At 40.2% G+C, this 26210-nt stretch overlaps 1 protein-coding gene across 2 annotated transcripts in view; it reads left to right on the top strand.

The window, feature by feature from the left end:
* Positions 1–1150: 1150 nt before the first annotated feature.
* ZNF475 (zinc finger protein 475) overlaps positions 1151–26210 on the top strand; it is a 46878-nt gene continuing 21818 nt past the window's right edge. Inside the window, exon 1 of one of the 2 annotated variants that reach the window (XM_082243361.1) lies at positions 1151–1215. In XM_082243361.1, the coding sequence (XP_082099487.1) occupies positions 1186–1215 (30 nt within the window). In that variant the 5' untranslated portion in view covers positions 1151–1185. Of the gene's footprint in view, positions 1216–13149; positions 14207–26210 lie in introns of those variants that run through there. The other variant, XM_082243360.1, reaches the window with a different exon arrangement.

Below are 26210 nucleotides of genomic sequence, written 5' to 3' on the forward strand. Positions count from 1 at the left end.
GCAGAACAAAGGCATAATGAGCTAGTATACATCGCATACTAGCTCATTATGAAATACTTACCTTAAAACGAAGCCCCAACACGGTCGCCCGGACACCACTGAGGGAGCTGTCATGTTCCCTCTGCGTCTCTTCCGGGTTCGGCGGCTTGCGCGCGAGAGTTTGCCGGACCTTCAGAGCGCATGCGCCGCTGGTTTCAGTGTCTGCAGGCAGGGCGAACATCTCCTAAACCTTGCAGGTTTAGGAGATATTAATTTTACCTACATGTAAGCCGTATTATAGGCGTACCTGTAGGTAAAAGGTAAAAAAGCGAAGATACTTCCGCTTTAATGTCACTTGTCCCCAAAAAGTGTTAAAAATGTCAGTTAGGTGTTCGATCTGTCCGTCGCAATGTCGCAGTCCTGCTAAAAATCGCTGATCGCTGCCATTACTGATAAAAAAATAAATAAATAAATAAAAAGTCCAAAAATCTATCCCGTAGTTTGTAAACGCTATAAGTTTTGCACAAACCAATTAAAATACGCTTTTTGGGATTTTTTTTTACCAAAAATATGTATCAGACTACAAATTGTCCTAAACTGATAAAAAAAATTTGATTTTATCAATTTTTTTTATTGGGAATGTTTTACAGCAGAAAGTAAAAAATATTGTGTTTTTTTCAAAATTGTCTCTTTTTTTTTTTTGTTTATAGCGCAAAATCTAAAAACCACAGAGGTGATCAAATACCACCAAAAGAAAGCTCTATTTGTGGGGGAAAAAAGGACATCAGTTGTATTTGGGTACAGTGTCGCACGACTGCGCAATTGTCAGTTAAAGCAACGTAGTGCCGAATCTCAAAAAATGGCCTGGTCATTAAGGGTGTAAAACTTCTGGAGCTGAAGTGGTGAAACACTGTGATACTTCTACTTTAATTTATATTTTTTTAATGGCATGTTGTAATATACAGTGTATAAGTCAATTGTTATTGAATTGCATTACTGCTGTTTCTATTTAGCACAGGCTAAGTGTCATAATTTGTTTAGCAGCTTGCTGGCCTTTTCACAAGGACATGGTTTCATCAGGTTTGTTGACACGTTGCTTAGATACCCAGAGATAGCAGCTGCATTATAGTTACTGTAGCAACGAGAGGACGCCAGCATTCCTCTGCAGGAAAGAAGGAGAGAACATCACGCTGTCTAAAAGTATTCATGGGATGGCCAATATTACAAGCTGAACAGGTAAGGAAATGGAGAAACCAATTCTGGTAATATTCTGTTTTTATAGGAAAACATAAAGCGACTCACTTCCCAGGATGACAATGACTAGTCCAGTCTCAGCTGTGCACATACAATGACATGTCCTGAAAATATCATGGACTGTCTCATATCTTTTTATAGGTATGCTACAAACTGGCTTGATGACCTGATTAAATGATTTTGTTTTTATACTAAATAATTTTATTAACATTTTTTTGTATGTAAATAGTCATTTGTAGTGAATAGGCTCCATAGGTTTGTATGTATATTATGGCATTAACTTACTAAAGGAGTAGAGACTGTTCATTTAGCAAAATGAAGGTTGGTAAATGGTAATGGTAATGGTAAAGGTAAAGGTAATGGTAAAGGTGAAGCTATGTTCACTTTTTTATAATCAAATAATGTTTTATTGAGAAGATGCAAGGTAACATAATACACAGACAATCAGTTAAACACGTATAACTAAATCAGGTAGTAAGTAAAAATACATCTTATTAAATGTCAATGCAATAGACACCATATTAGCATCAAACCAGGACTCCTAACCAGGAGTTTACTTTCTGCTATAACCAGGAGTCCCTATTCATAGTCTGTGTGTGACATATCTATCATATCATCGGTTACCTTATAGAGACAATACAAAAGCTATGCTCACTTTAACATGAATTAACCACTTAAGCCCCGGAGGATTTGGCTGCTAAACGACCAGAGGGTATTTTGCGATTCGGCACTGCGTGACTTTAACGGACAATTGCGCGGTCGTGCGACGCTGTACCTAAACGAATTTGGCGTCCTTTTTTTCCCACAAACAGAGCTTTCTTTTGGCGGTATTTGATCACCTGTGCGATTTTTTGATCACGCGCTATAAACAAAAAAAGAGCGTATATTTTGCAAAAATAGCAATATTTTTCCCTTTTTTTTTATATGAAATTCCCCCAAAAAAAATGTAAAAATCAAAATTTTTTAATATTTTCGGCCAATTTGTTTTATGCTACCTATGTTTGGTAAAAAAAAATCGCAAAAAGCGTATTTTGATTGGTTTGCGCAAAAGTTATCGCGTTTACTAACAAAGGGAAAGATTTTTGTCATTTTTGTTGTTTTTTTTTTTAACGCGTAATGGCGGCGATCTGCGATTTTTTTTGCGGGACTGCAACATTGTGGCGGACAGATCGGACCCTTGACTGACATTTTTGACACTTTTGGGGTTACCAGTGACATTTCTACAGTAATCAGTGCTATACATATGCACTGTTACTGTAAAAATACACTGGTAGTGAAGGGGTTAACTTTATTTGGGAGGGAGGGGCTTTGTGTGTCCCTAGGGGCGTGCTTTCTACTGTGATTGGCTGTGGCTTCAGCTGTAAGGACACTGATCAACGGATCTACATAGTAGATCCGTGTGATCAGTGTCTTTACACCGAGGAGAATGACAGGTGGCTTGTTTACACAAGCTGCCTGCCTTTCTCCCTCTCCCCCGCCGATCGCCGAGTGACCGGCGGACATCGGGTCCGCTGGTCACACGCGCGGGGGAGTCCGTGACCACGCGGGAGTGGGAGCGCGCCTCCGGGGGCGCGCGCTCGCTCCCTAGACCCTCACAAGCTAGTGACGTAGCCCTACGTCACTTTGCCTGTGAGGGGCTGACTGCCGACGTAGATCGGCGTTAGGCAGTCGGCAAGTGGTTAAATGTCAATGCAATAGACACCATATTAGCATCAAATCAGGACTCCTAACCAGTTTACTTTCTGCTATAACCAGGAGTCCCTATTTCTAGTCTGTGTGTGACATATCTATCATATCATTGGTTACCTTATAGAGACAATACAAAAGCTATGCTCACTTTAACATGAAACAATCATGTACTAGCACACATCTGTTATATTTTAATTTCATTAATTTGGCCTATCTTCCCCTAATTTACTAACATTTACTTTGCATATTGAAGATTCACTTTGTTTTAGAAGGGCTGTGTATAGCAAAAGTACACTATAATGTCAAAAATATTGGGACACTTGCCTTTACACACACATGAACTTTAATGACAACCCAGTCTTAGTCTGTAGGGTTCAATGTTGAGTTGGCCCACCCTTTGCAGCTTTAACAGCTTCAACTCATCTGGGAAGGCTGTCCACAAGGTTTATGGGAATGTTTGATGATTCTTCCAGAAGCGTATTTGTGAGATCAGGCACTGATAGACGAGAAGGCCTGGCTCACGGTCTCCGCTCTAATTCATCTCAAAGGTGTTCTATCAGTTGAGGTCAGGACTCTGTGCAGGCCAGTTAATTTACTCCACCCCAGACTCGCATCATCCATGTCTTTATGGGCCTTGCTTTGTGCACTGGTGCACACTCATGTTGGAACAGGAAGGGGCCATCACCAAACTGTTTCCACAAAGTTGGGAACATGAAATTGTCCAAAATGTCTTGGTATGCTGATGCCCTAAGAGTTCCCTTCTCTGGAACTAAGGGCCAAGGCCAACCCCTGAAAAACGACCCCACACCATAATCCCCCCTCCACCAAATGATGTGGACCAGTGCACAAAGCAAGGTCCATAAAGACATAGATGAACGGGTTTCGGGTGGAGTAACTTGACTGGTCCTGACCTCAACCCAATAGAACATATATGGGATGAATTAGAGAGGAGACTGCGAGCCAGGCCTTCTCGTCCAACATCAGCGCCTGACCTCACAAATGCGCTTCTGGAAGAATGGTCAAACATTCCCATAGGCACACTCCTAAAGCCTTCCCAGAAGAGTTGAAGCTGTTATAGCGGCAAAGAGTGGGCCATCTCAATATTGAACCCTACGGACTAATGCTGGTCATACACTAGCCGAAAGATCGTTCAAAAATCTGTCATTTGGTCCAATTGTTGGTTTTACGTCCAGTTAATGGGCACCAATAGAAAATCGTTTTAAACTTTTTAGAGCCGAAAAATCTAAGGAACAGTTTTGAAAGTCCGCCGACCGAACGATAAACAAACGATAAATTGAAAGGTTAATGTGTTTCTCGGCCGACCTGTTTGCACTAGGCATATGTGACAAACTGAATGAAAAACTGATTTATTTATGTCCATTGAACGATTTATCATTAGAAATTCAATCATTACACAATGGCACGATCGTCTGCTCTCACGGGCCAATTTTTCATTTTTCGAAAATGAGTTTGCCCGATATTTCGGCTAGTGTATGGCCAGCTTAAGACTGGGATGCCATTAAACTTCATGTGCGTGTAAAGGCAGGTGTCCCAATACTTTTGACAAAATAGTGTATCTGTAGGTAGACTCATCAGAAGAAAGGTAGTGCTCAGGGTTGGGTGCCAACTGTGGTGAGCTTCCCAGTCTGGAGCTGTGTGACGAGGTCTTCAGGAGGGAAGCGGTGCATGAATCAGCACCATCTTGTAATCTCCTCAGCTCCCTTCTGTTCTGTTAAAAAAAAAAATTCTTCAGAACTTGGTCTTCCTCTACTTCTGCATAGTGGTGGTGGCTTTAGAAAGTAATCCTGGCAAAGCCGACAGAGAGCATGGGTCAGTGTTTGCTGTGGTGCTGCTTTCCAGAAGGGCTCAGAACGGAGCTTGTGGATTCTGTGACCATCATGGCTGCCAGCTAAACACAACCCTACAAAAATTCACTTTGCTGAGTTAACAACCTCTACTTCTTTAGTAAGTTAACCCCATGCTGTTTTTAAAATTTCCCACTGTGTAAACCTTTTTGCTGAACGTAAGATGGTAACAGTATTATTATTGTTATTATGATACTAATTATGATGATTACTATTATTATTATTAATATTATAACGTGATGATAACAGGCTCAATTCACAAATCGTTAATACCAGGATTCGAATATAAATTTTCAGTCATTTGGTTGTAATTTCCAATCTATTTTGGACTTCCCATTGTGTTAGCTTTGTGAACTGAGCATAGTAAATGTACCAACATTCTAATTTTGGTGTATTCTAGTGAGGTTACTTTTTATCCTTTATATTTATTACAAGTATATACATTGCTTGAAATTAAGGCTTTTGAGAATTTAAACTACTTCACTCTGAAAACCAACATTATATAAACTAAAATAACCAGTTCAGCAGAATGCACAAATTGCATATTGCTGACAAATGACCCCAATGGAGACTCAGATGGACAGTCTAATAAAGATTTAATGAATTGATCCACAATGGTGAAAACAATATGTTAAAATAAATCGTCCTACCGATCCTTGAAGCCTCTGTGTCTCCTGGCTGCTTGTGATAGGAATCCCTGGTGTTGGTCCTGGGGGCCTGGCAGCTGATAAAAAAGAGTGGGGCTGGCAGATGGAAGAAAGGAACAGGTCAAAAGTGGGGGGGCTCGCACGGTCCGGTGTGCGGCCGCGTTCCTAGACCGGAACCTCTGCGCTGTTATAGACATTCTTTTTTACATGCAACTGTGCATTCTCTGTATAAGGATATCTCAGGAGATTACAACTTTGGAGTAGCGCCAGAACTTATTCTTTGAGTTTCATGATTTTCCACCTTCTACATTTGGAGTTTGAAAGAAAAAATACAGAAGACTAGTAATGCTTTCTGGCTGAACTCTGGGAATTAGGCAAAATGCCCTGCTGCACTGCACGTGTTAACTGCTGGTTAAGTTTAGGGGTTTAAATAAAGAAAAATACTCACCTAAGCTATGGTTCACACTGGGGCGACACGACTCTGTACTACTTTGGGGGCGACTTGTGCATTCTCATGCACCACGACTTCGGAGCGACTTGCATGGACTTCACATAATGGAAGTCTATGCAAGTCGCTCCAAGGTCGCCCCGAAGTAGTACAGGACCCTTTTTCTAAGTTGGAGCGACTTGTGTTGCTCCTATTAGAACGGGTCCTGTAGCGGTCAATGGACCACGAGGGAGCGCGACTTGTCAGGCTGACAAGTCGCCTGACAAGTCGCGCTAGTGTGGACCGAGTCTTAGGGTCCTTTCACATGAGAATTCCATCTGTCCGTTTTTCATCCATCTGTTGACAGATAAACAAATGTAAATGGATGATCATATGTTTATATCCGTGCCCATTCAGGAAGCAGGCCTAAACAGATGTAAACGGACCAATGGCCTGTTTTTGCATTGGTTGCTAGGAGCTGGCATGCTGGCATCCAACAACTAGTGCCTCATCCCTGCTATCAACAACAGGGGTGAGTCTTTGGTTGGAAAGGAGCCAGCACCTGCCAGTCTTTGTCCGCACTCTTCTTTTCCATGTCCGAATTAATGATGCCCCCATGGCAGGCTTTGCTGCAGATGTAGCCACGCTGTCCCAGCTCTCACTGCCTTCTGACCATTTCCTGGATGCTGACACCCCCCAGCAGCAACCCCTCTCAATGCAGCACCTGGTGCACATGCCCCCCCCCCTCTCTAGTTTCGGCCCTGGGGATCGGTACCAATTGCTCACTGTGTTCATTCCACAAAGGAAAGAGCTGGTAAATAGGTCATATTTACCATTCCCCCCATCTGCTCTTCATCCTGAAATATCCCCTGTGTGCCCACAGTAGCTTCTGCCGGGAGAGGAGAGGAGGAAAGCTGTGGGAAAAAGGGGGAACAGATGCTAGAACCGATCCCCCTGCAGCACACCTGCAGGGGGGAGGCAGAAGAGGATGGGTGTTTGCAATAAAGCAGTACAGCTGGCCCTCCTGCTTAGCAGATGCCTGGACCCCCCTTTTAAACTGATAGAGCCCTGACCCAGTAAAGGGCTGCCTTATCAGTGGCCCTGGTGCTGTCTGCCAAGGGAGGTGAAGGAGACGGTGGACTCTATGTCTTTGATTTCTTTCTCCAGCACCAAGGGAGACATCAGAGGTCTGTTTGACACTCTTTTTATGTCACACATTAATGTGATTTGTGTTAAGACAGTCCATTTAAAATGAATAGTCTGCCAACTCACCCTAGCATGCCTAAAAATACACATTACCTGTTTTTTTCTAACACAATAGAGTATTGTGCATAGCATCGTAAAGCAGTTATGTATGTTACCACAATGAAAAAGTGTGTATGGGCCAAAATATAGATTTTTTTTGTAACAGAACACACCTCAACACACCACATGTGCGTTGCAATGCCCTGCAGTGTGGGTACATTGGCCACTACTGTGATAAAGCTTTGGGGTGCTGGTAAAATTGAATTACACCACAATACACTGTAGTGCATGTGTTTCCTGTGCATTGGGGTAATGTTCAGTTTTAAAAATGTTATTTACCACTTATTAGCGGAATGCACAAGTGTGAAAGGACCATTAGAGGACTAATTAGGGAAAAACAGTGTCTGTGAAAAGCCCTTCCCCAGGAACCAATAATATTCATCACTCAGTGATCCCTGCTCCTTAGATCTCTGATTATATAACCCCTCTCATGTAACAGTGCTCTGGTCCAGGGGAAGATCATTAAGGAATGATATCACTGCTATAGACTTGTGAAGTGCAGATGTCGGACTGGTCCGTCTGATTAACCCAGATTCTGATCCCAAATTTTTGCAAAGCAGCTAGACACACAGTATTTTCAGCCAGATACACAGTATTCCTCTTATTCTTTCACACAGTGAGCAGGCAGATAGTGTCTTGTGGTTTTTATTATTTGTAGAACAGATTAGGGTGAGCCGTGGGATACCCAGAACTAATACAAACTTGGCTGAGGACTCTGTCTTGCAAAAAGTTAAGTTTTTCAGAAATGGCTTTCAATGTAGAAAATTTGAAAAATGTAGCACAGGGGGAGCCTACGGTGGAAACTGGCCTGGCCAGTAGAAACTGGAACATTATCTCCAATTAAAAAAAAGCCCACTAGCAACAATCACTCCCCAGAATTTCTCTCTGGCCTCTATTCACTGCGCCACTGCATACATAGATGCCTCCTTCTAGTATCAGCCAACACAGTACCATAAGCCTCCTGACCATGACTGTTCATTTCCTGGTTTGACATTGGCTTACCTTCTGACTATGATTCTTCTGATATCCTGATGTGACTTTGGCCTGCCTCCTGACCATGATTGATTCTTGCCTACTGTCTTCCAGCTTGTTGTGGGTTCTGGTGTTTCTGCCAGCTGCTGGTACAGTCTGTTTCCTGGTAGCACCCTCACCCAACTCCTTGGTGAACTCCTCTGCAGTATGCATGAGCACCTTCCTTCTAAATCATCTACAAGAAGTGAGCACCTGTGGACTGAACTCTTGGCACCTATGCCACTCTTTGCACTTTCATTCTGTGTCTTAATTCTAGGGGTGTTTGAACTGAGGTGTAAGAGAATCCCTCTCACTGCTTTGCCCCCTAAACAGGTATGTGATGGTATCTATGGGATCTTTAAAACTGATCGATCCTTTGCAGGAATCATCAGTGCTTTATTAAGATAGCCCAATGTTTGATCAACCATAGGAATAGCCTACTTCTTAAAAAAGGACTCCTCAAATGAGTATTGGACTGCAAAACTTTTGGGAGGTGTGAATAGTTTATTGGGAGTTTCCCTGTCTCTATAAAGTACCTCTGTGAGTTGCAGTGCATCAGATATGTTTTAACAGTCTTAGGCATCTGCCTGAAATTACTCAGGGACACCATCATCCAGCAAAGATTTTTGAGATTCTTTGTGAGATAGAGCCTCCACAGCTCAGAGGCCACTAAGGCTGCAGGCACGACAGATAATAATCTGGCAGGGAAAACTTAGTAGTACATTTTATGTATTCTGTAGTCAGAGTCAGCAAAGTTGCCTTTTGACCCATGAAATCATGCATTATTGTGGTGAAATTCTCCTGGGTTAAAACTGAAGAAGGGGGCCACACCCAATGGAGCTAAGGAGGACTTCAAGGAATAAAGGAACTCTAGCAGGGGACAGCATTTCAGGCTGTCAGTTTTAGGTCCCTTAAAGGGAGCACTATAAGCTGCTAACTTTGGGATAAAATATGGAACATTGGAACTGTATATGCCAAATTAGACCAAAAAAAATGGAAAAAGAAATATAAAAGTATGATTTTTTATTATTGTACAAAATTCTAAAGTTATAGACAATGCTATTTTTTGTCAAAAACAACAATTATACATAGAAAAACCTCTTGATAATTCCAGATTACAAGGGTATTCGATATACATGTAAAGATGAATGGTATATGCGTTTCGTGGGGTCAACCGCTTCTTCAGGACCACACATCGTATTGTGCTTATTATATCTTAGGCGTTTACTGTAACCAAAGAGAGCAAGAGAAAAGAGACCTTCAGGAATCATAGAGGGGGAAAGAGTAAAAAAAAAAAAAACACCCAACCTTAACCCTTAAATCACCTAGTAAGAATATGAGTAATGAACCCCATATATTCTTTGGAGGATACCTCAAAAATGATGATCAGAGAAATATAGCATTATCAAAATTGACCATAATAATTTACCTATAATTCAAAGGAGGGGTTGATTGTACCATATTTTCATCATTCATATACATAAAGAGGAAAGCAAGGGAGAGGTAGAGGCGGAGATACAGTCATAGGATTCTTTGCCTACCAGCCCATGGGATGATATCCAAACCTACAAGAGCCATGTAGCACAATAGCAATCAGGGAATCATATTAAAAAATTATACATTTTATTAAAAAGTTGGTAAGCAGTTATATATCAGTTCATATCATTGTTTCTTACCGTGAGATTTTCATTGCATACTTAGATGTGCCTGTTTTAATCATCAACCATGTGAGTTGCTAAATGTTGTACCTTCACTAAATGTAACATTATTGCTACACTTAGAGGCACCCCTCTTCTCTTTTATACTCAGTTGTGACTTGACGCTACTTGTACTGTATATCAAGACATCTTTTTTTTTACACCCTGAATAAAAGTTTGTAAACCAAAGAAAATAAAAAATAAAAAAAAAATGTAGCTTGTCTTGCAAAACACTCTCTAACCAAGTTACTCTCAATCCAAGGTTTTACTGTATTCCCAAAATATGGATAACCCCAGATTTTGGGCAATAGATATGTCCTGTGGGAAGGGATACAGGTAGCCAATTACCTAAAAAATAATAATAAAGAAGATAGGGAAAATGTATAAAATTGACTCAATAAATGATTCAATACAAATCTAAATAGGCAAAAAGGCCGAAATAGTAAAGAAAAGGGGATAAACTCAAATAAATTGATGTTGAAATAGGCATCGTTTAATCCCTTCCTCTGACAAAGCATGTATTAGAGCAGTGGTTCTCAATTCCGGTCCTCGGGACCCACTAACAGGCCAGATTTTAAGTATTACCTTGGGGGATGCAGACTAGAATACTGCAATCACTGAGCAGCAAATGAGATCACCTGTGATGTAATTTAGTTATCTTGCAAACCTGGCCTGTTGGTGGGTCCCGAGGACCGGAGTTGAGAACCACTGTATTAGAGGTATATTCCAATGGATCTCTATATTTAAGTAGGGCTATCTAAGGGCCACCTCCAGGGGGGCATCTCCAGATAATGAGATTAGGGTCCCCGCACTTGATGTGGGTCTCTCCCTTCTAATCCTTGGACACCACCAGGATGAAGCAATGGCATCCGTTTGGACGTCCAAACAATTTGCGTCATCCCGGAAGTGATGTCACTTCCAGTTCTGCAACGGTCATGGACTGGACTTGATGTATAGCAAACCAGTTCCAACACTGTGAGCCAAATAGAAACATTTGGCATCGCAAGTGCTGAGCAACCCTGATGGGGGCAGGGTCAAAGATACAAATCGGCCAAAACAAGAAAAGGAAGAAATAATAAAAGCCAAAAAATGGAAAGTCTGATATATAAAGGAAAAAACCAAGGGGGACATACCATTAACCACTTCCAGTCCGCCTGCCGCATATATACTGCGGCAGGGCGGCCCGGCTGCGCAAAATCACGTACGTGTATGTGATTTTGTGCACGGGTTTTCGGGGTCATGCGTGTGCCACTGGAGTGCTTCTCCCACTGTGATTGGACAAGGCGAGAGCCAATCAACGGGTCTGGCAGCCTCAATGGCCGTGGGGCCCGCCGATCGTTCGGCGGAATGACAGACCGGTGTATCACAAAAAATGGCCTGGTCGTTAAGGGGGTAAAACCTTCCGGAGCTGAAGTGGTTAATGTACAATACAAAATCAAAGCATGATCTAATAAATACAGCCATAAAGCCCCAGTCAGATAGACAGAGGGGGCAGTCCCTAAAATGTGGCAGCCATATCTCTAACATCAACAGTAGTTCCTAAATGGCATCTGATATGGGACTAGTCCTATCTGTTTGTCCACAATTGTAAACAATATTAGAGGGGACATGGGCCGGAGGCAAATGTAGCAAGAGACAGAAAAAAAAATATATATTTTTTTAAATTTTAATTCAATTTAGTAAACAGTTATTTTAAATAAAATGAAATGAATATCTGCTGATAAGAATCCTGTCACTCATTCCCACCTCTATTATATCACTGAGATTTACAATTAAGGCATTCTAAATATTATCATTACATTTTGTGCACTGATATAGGAACCAAATTGTTTTTCTGTAAAATATAGTACTACTGTATATAGACTAATAATTTCTATCCAGGAATGTGGCAAAACTCACAAAGTCATTTAAGTCTAGGTGGAGGGTGAATTCTTGCGAGAGCCATGAATTTAAGAGTGCCCACTTTGTATTTATATTTGGCCTAGCCTAGCTATGGGACTGTCTAGAATACCTGTTGTAATATCTACTACGTGGTCAGTAATCATTTGCCAAAATTTCCTTTTGGTTTTGCCAACATAAAATGACCCACAGCTGCAGGTCAAGAGGTAAACTATACTTTTTAATACTAGTGAAATATCTAGGTTTAAACACCTCGAGATTTGGAAGCACCATACCTCTACTTCCGATTCTGTCAGCTTGCTTATTAAACTTAAACTAGTCAAATGTTTGGCCATTCATCCAGATGCTCCCCTTGAAATTGCAATATAGGCGGTTGGCTATATTGTTAGTGACCGGGCTTACTTCTCTGGCAACAGAATTTTGGCTTCTAATAAGCACTCCTTCCTTAAGTGGGGGATGCACCGTTTTGATTCCCTATGGATCATTCGAGACATTGAGCATTAATTTGTGCTGTGCAGCCAACAAGGGCCAAACCTGTAGGAGTTACATGTGATACGTCTCCACCTGGACCAGATATCTTTTTCTGGCATAAAGATTTCGCTTACTCAAGCATGTCTTTTCAATGGACAAGGGTAAAAGGAATCGTCTGAGGAAGCGACATGAGCGAAACGCGTCGCGATTCCAGATTTTCCACTGATGTATCCCATATAATTTTGTACTAGTATCATGATTTTATCATGACCTATTAGTTATCTTTCAACAATTGCCTTTGTTCTCAGAGGCTGGTTGGGATCCAGTGGTTTACCTGTATTGTCTTATGTACATGCATTATTTGCTATATGAATTTACACTTTTTTGATATTTATATAAGATTTTTATGCCTATACAAATAAATGCTATATTTTTTATATATCATTGGTGTATTCATTTTCATCAGGATCAATATCCACTCCTAGCCTCAAAAGTCCCATTTCTATGTGAGAGACTGTAGAGACCCCAGCTAGCTGTGGGATCCTCTCATCCCTCTCTCTTTGTCTTTTTATACACACGTTGTAGGGATGTGGCAGGAGTGGTACCCTCAGTATATCTCACTCATTCTCTATATTGATGCAGCACTACTTGCATGCATTTACAGCATTCGTTGCAATATTCCTGTATTCATGGTACTTGATGTTTTTCTGCTTTCTGTGCCTGAATATACATTGCCTATAAGATATTTACAAATTAAAACTAAAAACTAAAATTGTAAATGATTATATTCTCAGTGTTCATTTTATTTCTTATATATTTCAGGCATAAAAAGAAAAAACTGAGTGTTGAAGAAATTTGACCATTAACAGAAAACACTTAAACTAAAGGAAGGAAGTAACACCATAAGGAAAAACAATTTAATATATCAAATAAAATGCAAAAAATACATTTGTTTTACAAAGAAGCTTTTCAAGACATAAGCTCAAAACATCTTCCCTGATGACCAGTAGCAAAGACATATATAAACTCAGACAACAAGTAGATGCAAAGTGTGCCAATTCTGTATCAACACGTAAAGCTATCAGGCCAGAAACCGCTATATTAGTCAAAAGATCATCTGCAGGAAGTATGTCACAAAATCAGGCCAACCGACCAGTCATCCCTCCTCGAAGACAGGGTTTTAAAGTGTGTTACATCTGTGGAAGAGAATTTGGTTCAAAGTCTATTGCCATACATGAACCCAAATGCCTAGAAAAATGGCATGTGGAAAATCAAAATCTGCCCAAGCATCTCAGAAGACCAGCCCCAGTGAAACCTCAGACGGCTGCACATAGCTCCTCTGATGAGAATGAAGCCGCATGGCAAAGCTCTCAAGCACAACTTTTACCTTGTGGGAACTGTGGTCGTACCTTTCTTCCTGACAGACTTCTTGTGCACCAGAAAGGCTGTAAACCAAAAGACAAGAACTTAGGTTCTGCCCATTCCACAGTTAAAACTACTGTAATGCATACCAGTTCCTTGACAGCATCTAATACAGCCAGTGGCTTTTCTGATACTAAGGTTCCTAGCAATCCAACAAAACCAAAAACATTAATTTGTTACATCTGCGGAAGGGAGTTTGGCACCAAATCTCTCCCAATCCACGAACCAAAATGCCTTGAGAAATGGAAAATAGAAAATGATAGGTTACCTAAAGGGCAAAAGAGACCAGTTCCTCAGAAACCTCAGATGGCTTTTTCGAAAGGGGTCAGCCAAAAGGAACAAAATGAAGCAGCTTGGCAGAGCTTTAAGGATCAATTGCTGCCCTGTTCAAACTGTGGTAGAACTTTTGCAAGTGACCGACTTCAAGTCCACCAAAGAAGTTGCAAGGTTAAACCTTTAGATTCCAGTGTCAGGAGCCCAGACATGCTCAGTAAGACAGCAAAGCTAAAAAGTGAAGATGCAGAATTAAAAAACAATGAGGTAAAGGGTTAATTTTAATTCATTTTGCTGTGGGTAAAAAATATGAAATTGTCTAATTTGATGTTATTTGGAAAACTGTTAGGAACCCATAGTGAACTAAACAGAATAGTCTCAAGCAGTTATTACATAGTGGTATACATTTGTAAGTAAAGTTAAAAAAAAAAAAAAACTTTTACTATCCAAAGTTAAAACAACAAGGGCAGAAGATTTTATAGATGGAAAGATAAAACAATTACCGAAGAGCCGCTTTAAGTCTATGTAAAGTTAACAATATCATTTCGAGCCAATGTCTGCTCTTCAGTATGACTACAAAGGGAAAAAAATGCTTAATTAACTATCTGCAAGTGAGACAAAAAAGACTAGATTCACAGCTTTGTTTTTCTTTTCATGTGGATTTAACATGTTTTTAAATGTGCGCTTTTAGGCACATTAGTATAAATCCCACAACCACTAGTGCAAAGGTTACAGATCATTTTCTATAGCTTGTGAGCCTAGGCTAATGACATCATGCACAGCTCCCTCTCTCACTCTCGTGAGTTTGCCTGCAAGGGAGGAGGGATTAGTCATAGGAAAGCCAAGGAGAGCTGGAGGGGGCTGGATGAGGGTGGAGATAACAGGAGACTACAGAGATCCTCGAGTATTCATGAAGAGATGAGCAATGTGCAGGCAAGCAGTGATGTTAGTGTGTCTGTCTGTATATATGTGTCTGGGTGTATATATATATATATATATATATATATATATGTGTGTCTGTGTACCTCTGTGTGTCTGTGTAAATCCAGGAAGTGAACTTTCAGCAGCTTTAGCTGCCCACAGTTAAAATGGCTGCAGCCAGACTTAGTGGAGGGAGATTTCTGCAGCATATTTGGCAAGTACAGAATCACAGATTATAAAAAAATATGCAAAGTGGTTGGAGGGAAGCTTAAGAATAGCAAAGATGTTTTTATTACAAATTGTATGAGCAGACTGTAGTTCCTCTTTACAGAGCATGTATTTATAGTGCACTTGTGAAAGCTCCCAAATACTGTCAGAAGTTATACTCTGTTTTTAAATTTGAAGTGATCAATACAGTACACCCCTGGTTTTGACTTTGCTTGATTATCCTTTCATTATCTCAGATCTCAAATCCCATGCAAAGTTTGATAGATGATGCCATCCCTTTCCAATTGCTTTATGTAGGTCAGCTGAAGCACAAAAGGTCACATTAAACAGGGAAATAGCAATCAGAAAGCTTTCCAGCACATACTGAGCCCAGTGTTAACAGGCTTATCTGTTCCTTTAGATTAATTACTTCTATTGTGAAAATGTCTTACAATTCAACTAATGAATGGAAAAGATGCAGCTTTCTGCTAGAAATAAACTGCATAGGCTTCATCTTTCATAAATAGCTTGAATATTGCTTCAATATTGTTTTTTGTCTAAGTTTCTATCCTTGTTTCTTTTCTCAAATCGCTCACCTTTATCTATCTAATATATATGTGCATATCTATAGGAAAAGTTATTTTCCTTGTGAACCAATCTATGCAGTAGCAGCTACACATTTAGTTCTTCAGCAAATGTCAAAAGATAACTTTTTATTCAATTGTTGTCTTGGAAAACTGGCCTAGTATATATTTTTCCTTCTTGGGACATTTATTAAAATGAAGTAGCCATCATTGGGTTAAAATATTTTGCCATACATAAACCTACATTATCTATGTTGTGGCTCTATACATTGCAATGTTATATGTTAAGGATCCATGCAGTTTCTGGCCCCAAGTTATGTCTAAAATATATAGCTCTTGAGTTTCCCCTTTTATCTGAAACAGAGAATGCTGTATGATTCCCTACTCATTCATTTTACTACTTTTTGCCCCTTGTTGCTGCTGTTACTTAAAAATTCTTTCAGATGCGTGTTAAGAAGGATTTTCACTGGGCAGTTTAAAAGAAAAGAACTTGTTGCTGAGTTAAAATATCTTCAACTCACCTGTAACTGAGATGCGTGTAGACAACTGTGATTTCTGCAATCAGTAAACATTAAAAATTCTATGTCACTTTGCCCCATTCTGATCAAAGTGACAGTGTCTGCAGATAACCCATTGCCCTCTAGGCAGCTATATGGACAGAGCCACGTTTTCATTCCACCTACTCCCACTACAGAAGCGCTAGCAGGGCTTCTGGGTTTGGAGGAGCTTGTGACCTCCTCCACGTGACAGTACTCGGGCATGAGCTGCCATTCAGCAGACGCAAACATTGAATGGGGGGGTAGGCTCATCCCCATCTTGTATCAGTGCTCAGTCACACTTGGATGCTTCAGAGGGATTGGCCTATCTGAAGATGGACAATGTATCTCGACAAGAATCCAGTAACTGGTCAAAATATGCTCTTGTTAACTTGCCTGTACTACTACCTTGGGAGCTGCTTTTAGCTAACTTTTCTTGGTCACAGGTAAAATTTTATTGGGATTTTATCACCCACTACTGTGAGTGGAGATGATCTAAATTTAATGTTAAATTGACATAGAGTATATGTGTTCGCTCCAGTCATATGGCCTAATATTGGTTTAGATTTATATATATAGAACCCCAATAAAAATGAAAGCGGTTGTAAACCCTAAAAAGAAAAAAAAAAAACCTGAAAGACAAAGGCATAATGAGCTAGTATGCATTGCATACTGGCCCATTATGTGTTACTTACCTTAGAACAAAGCCCCGACACGGACCCCCGGACATCGCTGCGGGCGCTGCCATGACCCCTCTGTGACTCTTCCGGGTTCGGCGGCTCCGGCACTGTGATTGGCCGGAGCCGCAATGACGTCACTCCCGCGCATGAGTGTGGGAGTGATTTTCCGGCAAGCTCCCGGCAAGCAAAACTGAAGGTCCCCCCGGACCTTCAGAGCCATGCGCCGCTCGCGCGAGCGGCTGCATGCACTGCAAATATCTCCTAAACCGTGCCGGTTTAGGAGATATTATTTGTACCTACAGGTAAGCCTTATTATAGGCTTACCTGTAGGTAAAAGTGTCAAAAAGCCGGATAATACCGCTTTAAATGGCCATGAAATGAGAGCTCTGGTGTCTTTTTTTTTTTTTTTTTAAATAATCAGCAGTGGATTTGTAAGGCCTCCAAAATGCTGAAAATAATTAATATCCTTTGAAATAGAATAACATTTAGATTTACCTGTTGATTATGGGCAGGTGACGGGTAGATTGCGTCCCTTCCTTGCTGACCCCTGGACTGCTCCTACCACATATGCAGAGTAGTGCAGGGAAGTGCAGGGAAGGGCCACTGATAAGGGGGTACCACAGGTCCCCCTGTGGGGTGATCAAGCAGCTAAAAAACAGAAGGAAGGGGAACTTGGACAGGAGTGGGGGTGACATTTACGGGAACTGATCCCCTGTAGTTCCTGCCGCAGCTGAAATCCGGCTTCTTCTCCTCTTTCTCCCACTGACTTGGGGGGAACTACAGGGGATCGGTTCCAATAAATTATTCCCAAGAAGAAGAGCCCCACTTCCTCTCCTGTCCAAGTTTCCCTTCCTTCTGCTGACCAGGCTCCCATGTGCTCCTATGGTCACGCCTCTTTACAGCACTGCCAGCTTCTCCTCCTTTTCCTCCCTGCTGCTGCGGGGGATTGTTTAAGGATGGACAAAGTGAGTGATCAGCACTCACTGTGTTTATTCATACCTGAAGCATAGTAAACCCTGCTCCCATGTTTACCTATCATTTGGTGAGTGTCTCTTGATGGGACATGTTGCGTACATAGGGCAGGGTTTTTTTTTTTTTTCATGCAGGTTGGCATTCATCATGATTGATGCTGGGTTTACATTGGGGGATATGTTGTTGTGTTTTTTTTTTAATAAAGGATTTTTCAAAAACTGTGTTTGTGTTTTTATTTACTTTTGATTTTTTTTTTGGGAATGGCTGGGGTTATTATGTACCCCATTCTTATTTACATAGGGGGCAGGATCTGGGGGCCCCCTTGTTAAAGGGTATTTCAGATTCCAATAAGTTACCCCCTGCACCCCAACAACTATCGGGCCAGAGTTGTGGGGAAGATGCCCTTGTCCTTTATCAACATGGGGACAAGGTGCTTTGTGAGGGGGAACCCTCTCCCCCAAAGCACGGACATGGTATGAGTCAGGAGGAGGGCACTCACTCATCTCCCTCTTTCCTTGCCTGCCAGGCTGCATGCTCTGTCTTGTATTCAGTTGCATTCGGTTATCGGTTTTCTGTAGTCTGCTGACATCAAGTGGAGGTTTCTGTCCACTACAACTTGTTTACTATTTTGGTATCTTCCGCTGTCCTCCCCTTCTGTTTAGTGCTAGTTAGTTTAGTTCTAGCTAGACCCTCCCCACTTCTTTCATGTTCCTTCAGTCTGTGTTTAACACAGACAGGGCTCAGGAAAATCATTATAATCTTACACTTTAAATGACTAGTAAAACATCCTCTGTACTGCAATTAGCTGAAGTAAAATCGTGTTGGATTCAACTTCTGTGTCTTATTCAGGAGCTAAGCTGTTTGTGGTTGTTGACCATACTGTCCAGATAGACTGGGTCTAAGGAGGTATGTCAATGCATAAAGTGGCATTTGAAACAGAACACTATACTACATTTCAAAGACAGGTTTTTTTTAAATTAGTAAGTACAGCAAGAAATGTTTCATCATTCACAAGAAAAAATTCTTCTGTTTGGTGGGATTGTGATTTGGAGGGGCAACTAGGTATACTACTAAAGCAAAAATAATATATTGGTTAAAAAATTCATGTTTATTGAGGTTACATTTTCTAAAAGGTCCCCAAGCAGGGGTATGCATCATAAATAACATTTATACAGACAAAATCGTGGTGAAAAAACAAAGACGAAAAAACATTTATAGCGTGTCAATGCATATATGGCAACTGGCCCATTGTGGTAATTCCAGCCACCTGTATTTGACCTTCATTATAATTGCACATCCTGGTACAATAGTTGCTATAGAGAGCTGGAAATTCCAACGCGTTTCAAACATTCCATTTTTCCTTCGTCAGGAAATATTTACCACTCTGTAAGCATAAATGGGCATTATTAGATATGCACCCATTGACTATTATTTTTATATGGTATGCACTGATAACATAAAAAATGTACATCATGAGAATAGTTTTGGTCACATAACCCACAGACATCATCTGAGCAAGTACATCAAACAAAAACCGTGGAAACAGAATATGCAGATTCTTCACTTGGTGGTAATAGTGGTGGGTACAACAGTGGTGCAGAAGGTAATATTGCACATGGGGGAGTCACTCCTACGACCACAAAAAAAACCCAACACAAAAAATATAAAACAAAAGGAAAAAACTAAAGAATTAGACCCTACCAGACAAACAAACGTTTTTTTTAGCGAAACAAAACACAAAGCATGCACAGAAATCAAATAAAAGAATAGAAGCATACAGTATGTAGTAAGAACAATGGGGAAGGGGGATTGACCGTAATCAATCTCTCCTCCCACCATCTTATAGAGGATGAAAGGCAGGTGCTATCTTTGGGATTATATTTTTTGTCAGAGCAAGGGTATCGATAAATTTGAGACAGTAAAAGAAATAAAACTCTTTGCTAGAAACTTGTTTTTTTTAAAGTATGTACACTAAGCTAACTAAGGAGGAGGATGAAATTGGACCAAACCTGACAGTGGCGGAATTTCGAGCATTCGAGATTTAAACTTGCTGCTGCAGGAAAGCGGTATCAACGACTCCACCAATATGTGGGATGTAGAAAATTTATAGGAAGATAGTGAAGAGGAAACACAGAAATTTCCAGCACAAATGTTTTGCAGGAAATCACATAGATTCCCACCACTTAGTCAAAACCCAACCATAGCATTATTTGTTAAGGAAACAACTAGAGAAATAGAGTCTAATGGACAATTAAACGTATGTCAATATGTGTCAAAAATTTTTAAAAAATGATATAAGTGCTATCGAAAAATCCCAGCAGCCCTGATTGACGTGTGTAATCAGGAATACTACGTACTGGTTGAAACTGCAATAAAGGAGGGGATAATCTCCCGGGAGTTATGGGAATACATACATACTAGACATCCTTGTATACCCACATTTTACACAATCCCAAAGGTCAATAAATACATGGCCAATGCCCCCAGGGAGGCCTATTGTCTCTGGAAAGGGAGGTATCTCCAATGGAATTTTCAAGTCATTGACACACACCTAAGACCTCATATTATAAGCTTGGTGTCCTATACTAAAGATACTATACATCTTTTGCAGATATTAGACAATATGGAAATTCCTGAAACAGACCTCTTGGTGACCATCAACGTTGAGCCGCTTTACAACTGCATACCGCATGACAAGGGACTTGCCGCAGTGATGCACGTCCTGCATCGATGTAGTATGCATGAAAGGAAGTTTATTGAGTTTGTTTTGCAAATGCTGGAATATATTAAATATCACAATGTTTTTTTCATTCCAAGGCTCCCACTACATCCAGCTATGTGGCGTAGTGATGGGGACTTGTTGTGCCCCATCCTACACCAATCTCTACCTGGGGGTGTGGGAGCAAGACTTCTTATCAAATGATGACTGGTCCATGTACACTTGCCATATTGCTATGTGGCAAAGGTACATACATGACATTTTGTTCATTTGGAATGGACCAAAATATTTATTAAAAGAGTGTCTTCAAAAAATGAACCAAAATGATTGGAATTTGTTCTCTACCAGTACTTACAACCAACACCAGGTGAATTTCCTGGATGTTTGTTTTTGTAAGGATGCAGTAGGACGAATAAGCAGTAAGAAAAAAGAAACTGCTGACAATACAATGTTACATGCCAGCAGTTTCCACCCACAATCCTTGAAGAAGTCCATCCCATTCAGCCAATTTTTACGTATAAGACGTAATTGTACAACAAATGAGAACTTTCAGAAAGAGGCTGATGAACTCACCAAGAGGTTGCTGTTGAGGGGGTATACAAAATCCTGCCTCAAGAAGACATTTAATCGGGTTAGGGTCATGAACGGACAAGATCTTTTATTCAAGAATGAAAAATAAATGCATATAACATAAGACAAACTAAATAGATAACTCCACCAGGGTAATTCTAAAATGTTCAAATGAACATGAGGAAATCCAGAAAATTCTAAAAAACAACATTGGTCAATCCTAATGGATGACCCTGTAGTACACAATCAAATGACACCTGCCCCATCAATTACTTACAAAAAAGCATGATCAATAAAGGAATCCTTGGTACAAAGCGAGTACAAAGGTGAACTGAGAAAGGATCCCTGCTGAGATATGGGAACATTCCCCTGTGGAGGAAGCGCCAAATGTTCGGTAATTAAGAGATGAAAAGAAAGTGTCTGGCCCAATGGAGAAAAATATGTGGACAAGACCAAAGGCATAATTTACCTAATGCGTTGCAAATGTGGCTCATTTTCTGTATGTAAAACACGACAAGAGTTTGGGAAATGTGTTGGCAAACAAATGCAGAATATGAAAATAGGCAATTTGTATTTACCATTGGGAAGACAAATAGCGAGAACACACAAATATAGGATGCTAAGGGATACCTTTATGGCACTAGACAGACTTCACATTCCCCTGAGGGGTGGGAACCCTGCTCCAGCGGGAAATGCGCTGGATCAGACGTCTAAATGCCACATCCCCTCGGGACTTAATGAGGACAAACATTTCAGACCCTTCCTAGAGGGTTCTTCCTCTGGGAAAACTGACTAGAAATAATAGAAAACAAGTATGCAGTGAGCATGAAGTGAAACTCCCTTGGTTGTTTGTTTGGCTACTTTGCATATAGGTACTCCTTTTGAAGTATCTCTTGAGAAAAATCTGTCCCTAGAGGTATAAATAAGTTGACAGTACTTGTTGGTTGTAATTTAAAGTTTTGTACAATTTTTTAACTTTTTCTATTCATTTTTATTTGTTCTAATTCTGTTGTACTTGTTGCACAGTACAGAGTTTTGTGAAATTATAAGATATGATTCTTTTTGTGTATTTTGTATAATGGTTGGCAGAGTAATTTCATGGACAATCTCAGCATGGCACCTAAATACTCCATCAATATAGTTACACCCAACACAGAAAGACCCCAGTCTAGTACTGGGGCATGTATTAGGCATTAGAGGAAGGTTTTTCCATCTTCATCCTTCCTATCTATTCGGACCTTAGATCCGAATATGAGCCTTTTTCTCCTGTGTTGCAGCCCAGTTCTGCGCATGTGCGAGTAGCTGTCTGCGCATGTGCGAGTAGTTGGGGAAGGACCCGGAGGACCACCAGTGACAAAATTGCGCTTTGCGTGTACTGGCGCATGCACAGACAAAGAGAGAGGAATGATTTGCAACCCAAGTCAGGGCTTTGCCGCCCCCCTGGAGCCTTTCAGGGTACTCTCCCCTATACTGGGACCACCTTGTTCAGCTTAATACTGGCTACAAGTGTGAGTATGGATGTCTCTAGAGGGGAGCAAGGAAGGGGGTTGTCTTTCCCCCCCCCCCCCGGGCATGACAAGATATATTTATCACTATCTATGTTTTTTATTTATTTTCAGTGCTCCCCCTTAGAAGGGCTTGAGCTCCATACATAAAATATACAACCTGGTGGTTTACTTAAGCCCAGAGGGTCCTTGTGTACTAGGAGGAGAATTTGATGCACTTGCTCAGATGATATCTGTGGGTTAGTGATGTGACCAAGACTATTCTCATGATGTAAGTTTTTTATGTTATCAGTGCATACCATTCAAAATATTAGTCAATGGGAGCATAATAATAATAACAATAATGCCCATTTATGCTTACAGAGTGGTAAATATCCGACGAAGGAAAAATTTAATGTTTGAAACGAGTTGGAATTTCTAGCTCTCTATAGCATTTATTGTACCAGGATGTGCAATTATGATGAAGGTCAACTACAGGTAGCTGAAATTACCATGATGGGCCAATTGTGATATGTGCATTGACACACGCTATGAATGTTTTTTATCTTTGTTTTTTCACTGCGATTTTATCTGTATATGGTTTTTATGATGCATACCCCCGCTTTGGGACCTTTTTTGAACATGCAATCTCAATAAAACATGCATTTTTTAACCAATATATTATCAATTTTGCTTTGGTAGTATACCTAGTTGCCCCTCACAATCCCACCAAACAGAGTAATTTTTTTCTTGTAGATTTTATTGGGATGCGGGCAACTACACCCTTGGTCAGATGAGCATTTCCCTTTTGTCTAAAGGTGCATTATTTCCATAATAATACTATTTGATAAACTTTTAACACAAGAAACATAGTCTTATAAAACTAATTTTGGTTATATTTGGAGTTATATTAGGAGTAGCAAAGTGAAAATAGACATTTCGGAATTTAAGTATATTTCAGATTATATCCTTGCACACAGTTGTGAGTATATAAATACTTTTTACAGTTGCACCAATACTGCTAGAATTATTTGAATTGTACCTCCAAACACTCTCCATATAGGAACAAGCCAAACTAAGATGTTTTCAACAAAATGTGCACTTGTATATGGTTGTAGACTACAAAGAGGATAAGGCTAGGCTCACACATATGCGAATTGGATGAGTTTTGTACTGCATTCAATTCGCATGACATGTGAAAGAACATTGCTTTCTTTTGCGCCTGTTCACATATGTCTGGTGTAGCCAGGGTGAGGATTCAGTGCGATTGAAAAAGAGTCCTGTCAGTTTTCTCAGCAGTGCGGTCTGGCTCAGATGTAAATTCAGGCCCAATGACTTCTATGGGAACGCTTCTGAATCGCACATGTTTTTCAGTTGTGAACAGGATATAATCCAGACCTGATCCCGATGTAAACCTGACCTGATACTGATGCAATCCTAAACTGATCCAAAAGAAAAACTGACCTCAAATTCTAGACAACTACTTTGTCAATTAGCTGTGATAATGGAGCTTCAATTTGCAGTGCACATGTGTGAACCCAGGCTGAGGCTTTATGAAGGAAGTCGTGTATAAGACACTGTTATGCTTACATAGAACTACTGTGAGGAGATGTGTGGCTCATGTAATGAGGGGTGTAGTGCCCCTTTGTAAGGCTATAATGTAATGCATGTAATACAAGTAGTATAAACTTTTCTTAACCCCTTGACCTCTGGAAGATTTACCCTTCTTCCTGACCAGGCCATTTTTTGCAATTTGGCACTGCAATACTTTAACTGACGATGGCGTGTTCGTGCGACACTGTACCCAAATAAAATGTGTCCGTTGTTTCCCACAAATAGAGCCGTATTTTGGTGGTATTTGATTATCTCAGTGTTTTTTTATTTTTTTACGCTTTAAACAAAGAAAAACGACAAATTTGAAAAAAAAAAAAACAATATTTTTTTTTTTTTTTACTTTCTGCTATAAAACATATCCAATTAAAAAAAATGTAAAAAAAAATAACATTTCTTCATCAATTTAGGCCAATATGTATTCTGCTACATTTTTTTTTTGGTAAACAAATCCCAATAAGCGTATATTGATTGGTTTGCACAAACGTTATAACGTCTACAAACTATGGGATATTTTTTACATTTATTTTTTCATGTATTTTTTTTTTTTATAGTAATGGTGGCGATCAGCGACTTATAGCAGGACTGACTGCTGTTCTACCTGTGTACAGAATGATCAGCAGGTGCCGGCGGGTCCCACTGTGCAAAATCACAGCGGGAGCGAGCTGCCAGCGGCACACACTCATGCCTGATACCCAGAATAACGTACAGTATATCACGTGCAGAATCACATACAGTATATATATATTTATATATATATATATGTGATCCTGTGCAGTGCAGCTGCCCTGTAGCAGTAAATCTGCTATGGGGCGATCGGTTTTTAATCTATCATCTCATTTACTCTATCAGCACCTTCGGACACATCAAGCAGATCATTAAAGATAGGATTGTAAAAAAATCCAAGTCTTTAAAAGAAAAGATGAAAAAATGTAGGTCTAAGAATTAGCTGATCAAGCAAAAGCCAAAATTCCAGTTATGCTTACATAGAACTATACAGTATATCACGTGCAGAATCACATACAGTATATATATCTATATATATGTGTGTGTGATCCTGTGCAGTGCAGCCGCCCTGTAGCAGTAAATCTGCTATGGGGCGATCGGTTTTTAATCTATCATCTCATTTACTCTATCAGCACCTTCGGACACATCAAGCAGATCATTAAAGATAGGATTGTAAAAAAATCCAAGTCTTTAAAAGAAAAGATGAAAAAATGTAGGTCTAAGAATTAGCTGATCAAGCAAAAGCCAAAATACCAGTATAGACCATAGGCTACTAAAAAACTGCTATATCTAATTAGACATCAACCTCACCTCACAATACAATATACATAAAGCTGGGCATTTGTGTTTAGGGAACTGCCAGCAAATGTGGATTCCTGAAGGAGCTTGGTTTGTGTTTTCATGTCTGATTGCCCTGTAATGTATATGGGGACATTTAGATGTCTCTCTCCCATTGCAACAACCTAGCTTATATGCACTGTTCCTTGTGTTGTCACACTGGAGGCCAGACCACAGCTCCGGACCTAGTCCTTAATAACTGACCTTTTCTGTACATTCAAAAGCCAAATCTGACTCTACGTGCAAGATCAGACCCATATGCTTCTATGTTAACAATCAACTAATAGCTACCATAAACCAAAATGTAGTAATACCAGATCTAATACCAGATGAGTGTTTACATCATTCAACCAAAGGGTAGGATGCTGGTCAGATCTGGCTAAGGGACAATTACCCAAGCTTCTTCATTTCTGATCAGATGAGCAATGCTTTAGCATTTGGCTGTGGAACCAGCACCAAAGTCAACACAGACTAGCAGTTTCTTTACCAAAAAGTGAGTATTAACCTTTGTTGCTGCAGGAAGGGCCATGAGTTAGAATAGGTAAATAATTGTTTTAAACCCATAACTCTGCTTTTAGAAGAAGGAGACTAAAACAAACTGAGTAACAGAACAACAACAGCTGAATCTGATATAGATGAATTT

Source organism: Pelophylax lessonae (genome assembly GCF_965119305.1).
Source record: "Pelophylax lessonae genome assembly, chromosome: 1".
In the NCBI taxonomy this organism is placed as follows: domain Eukaryota; kingdom Metazoa; phylum Chordata; class Amphibia; order Anura; family Ranidae; genus Pelophylax; species Pelophylax lessonae.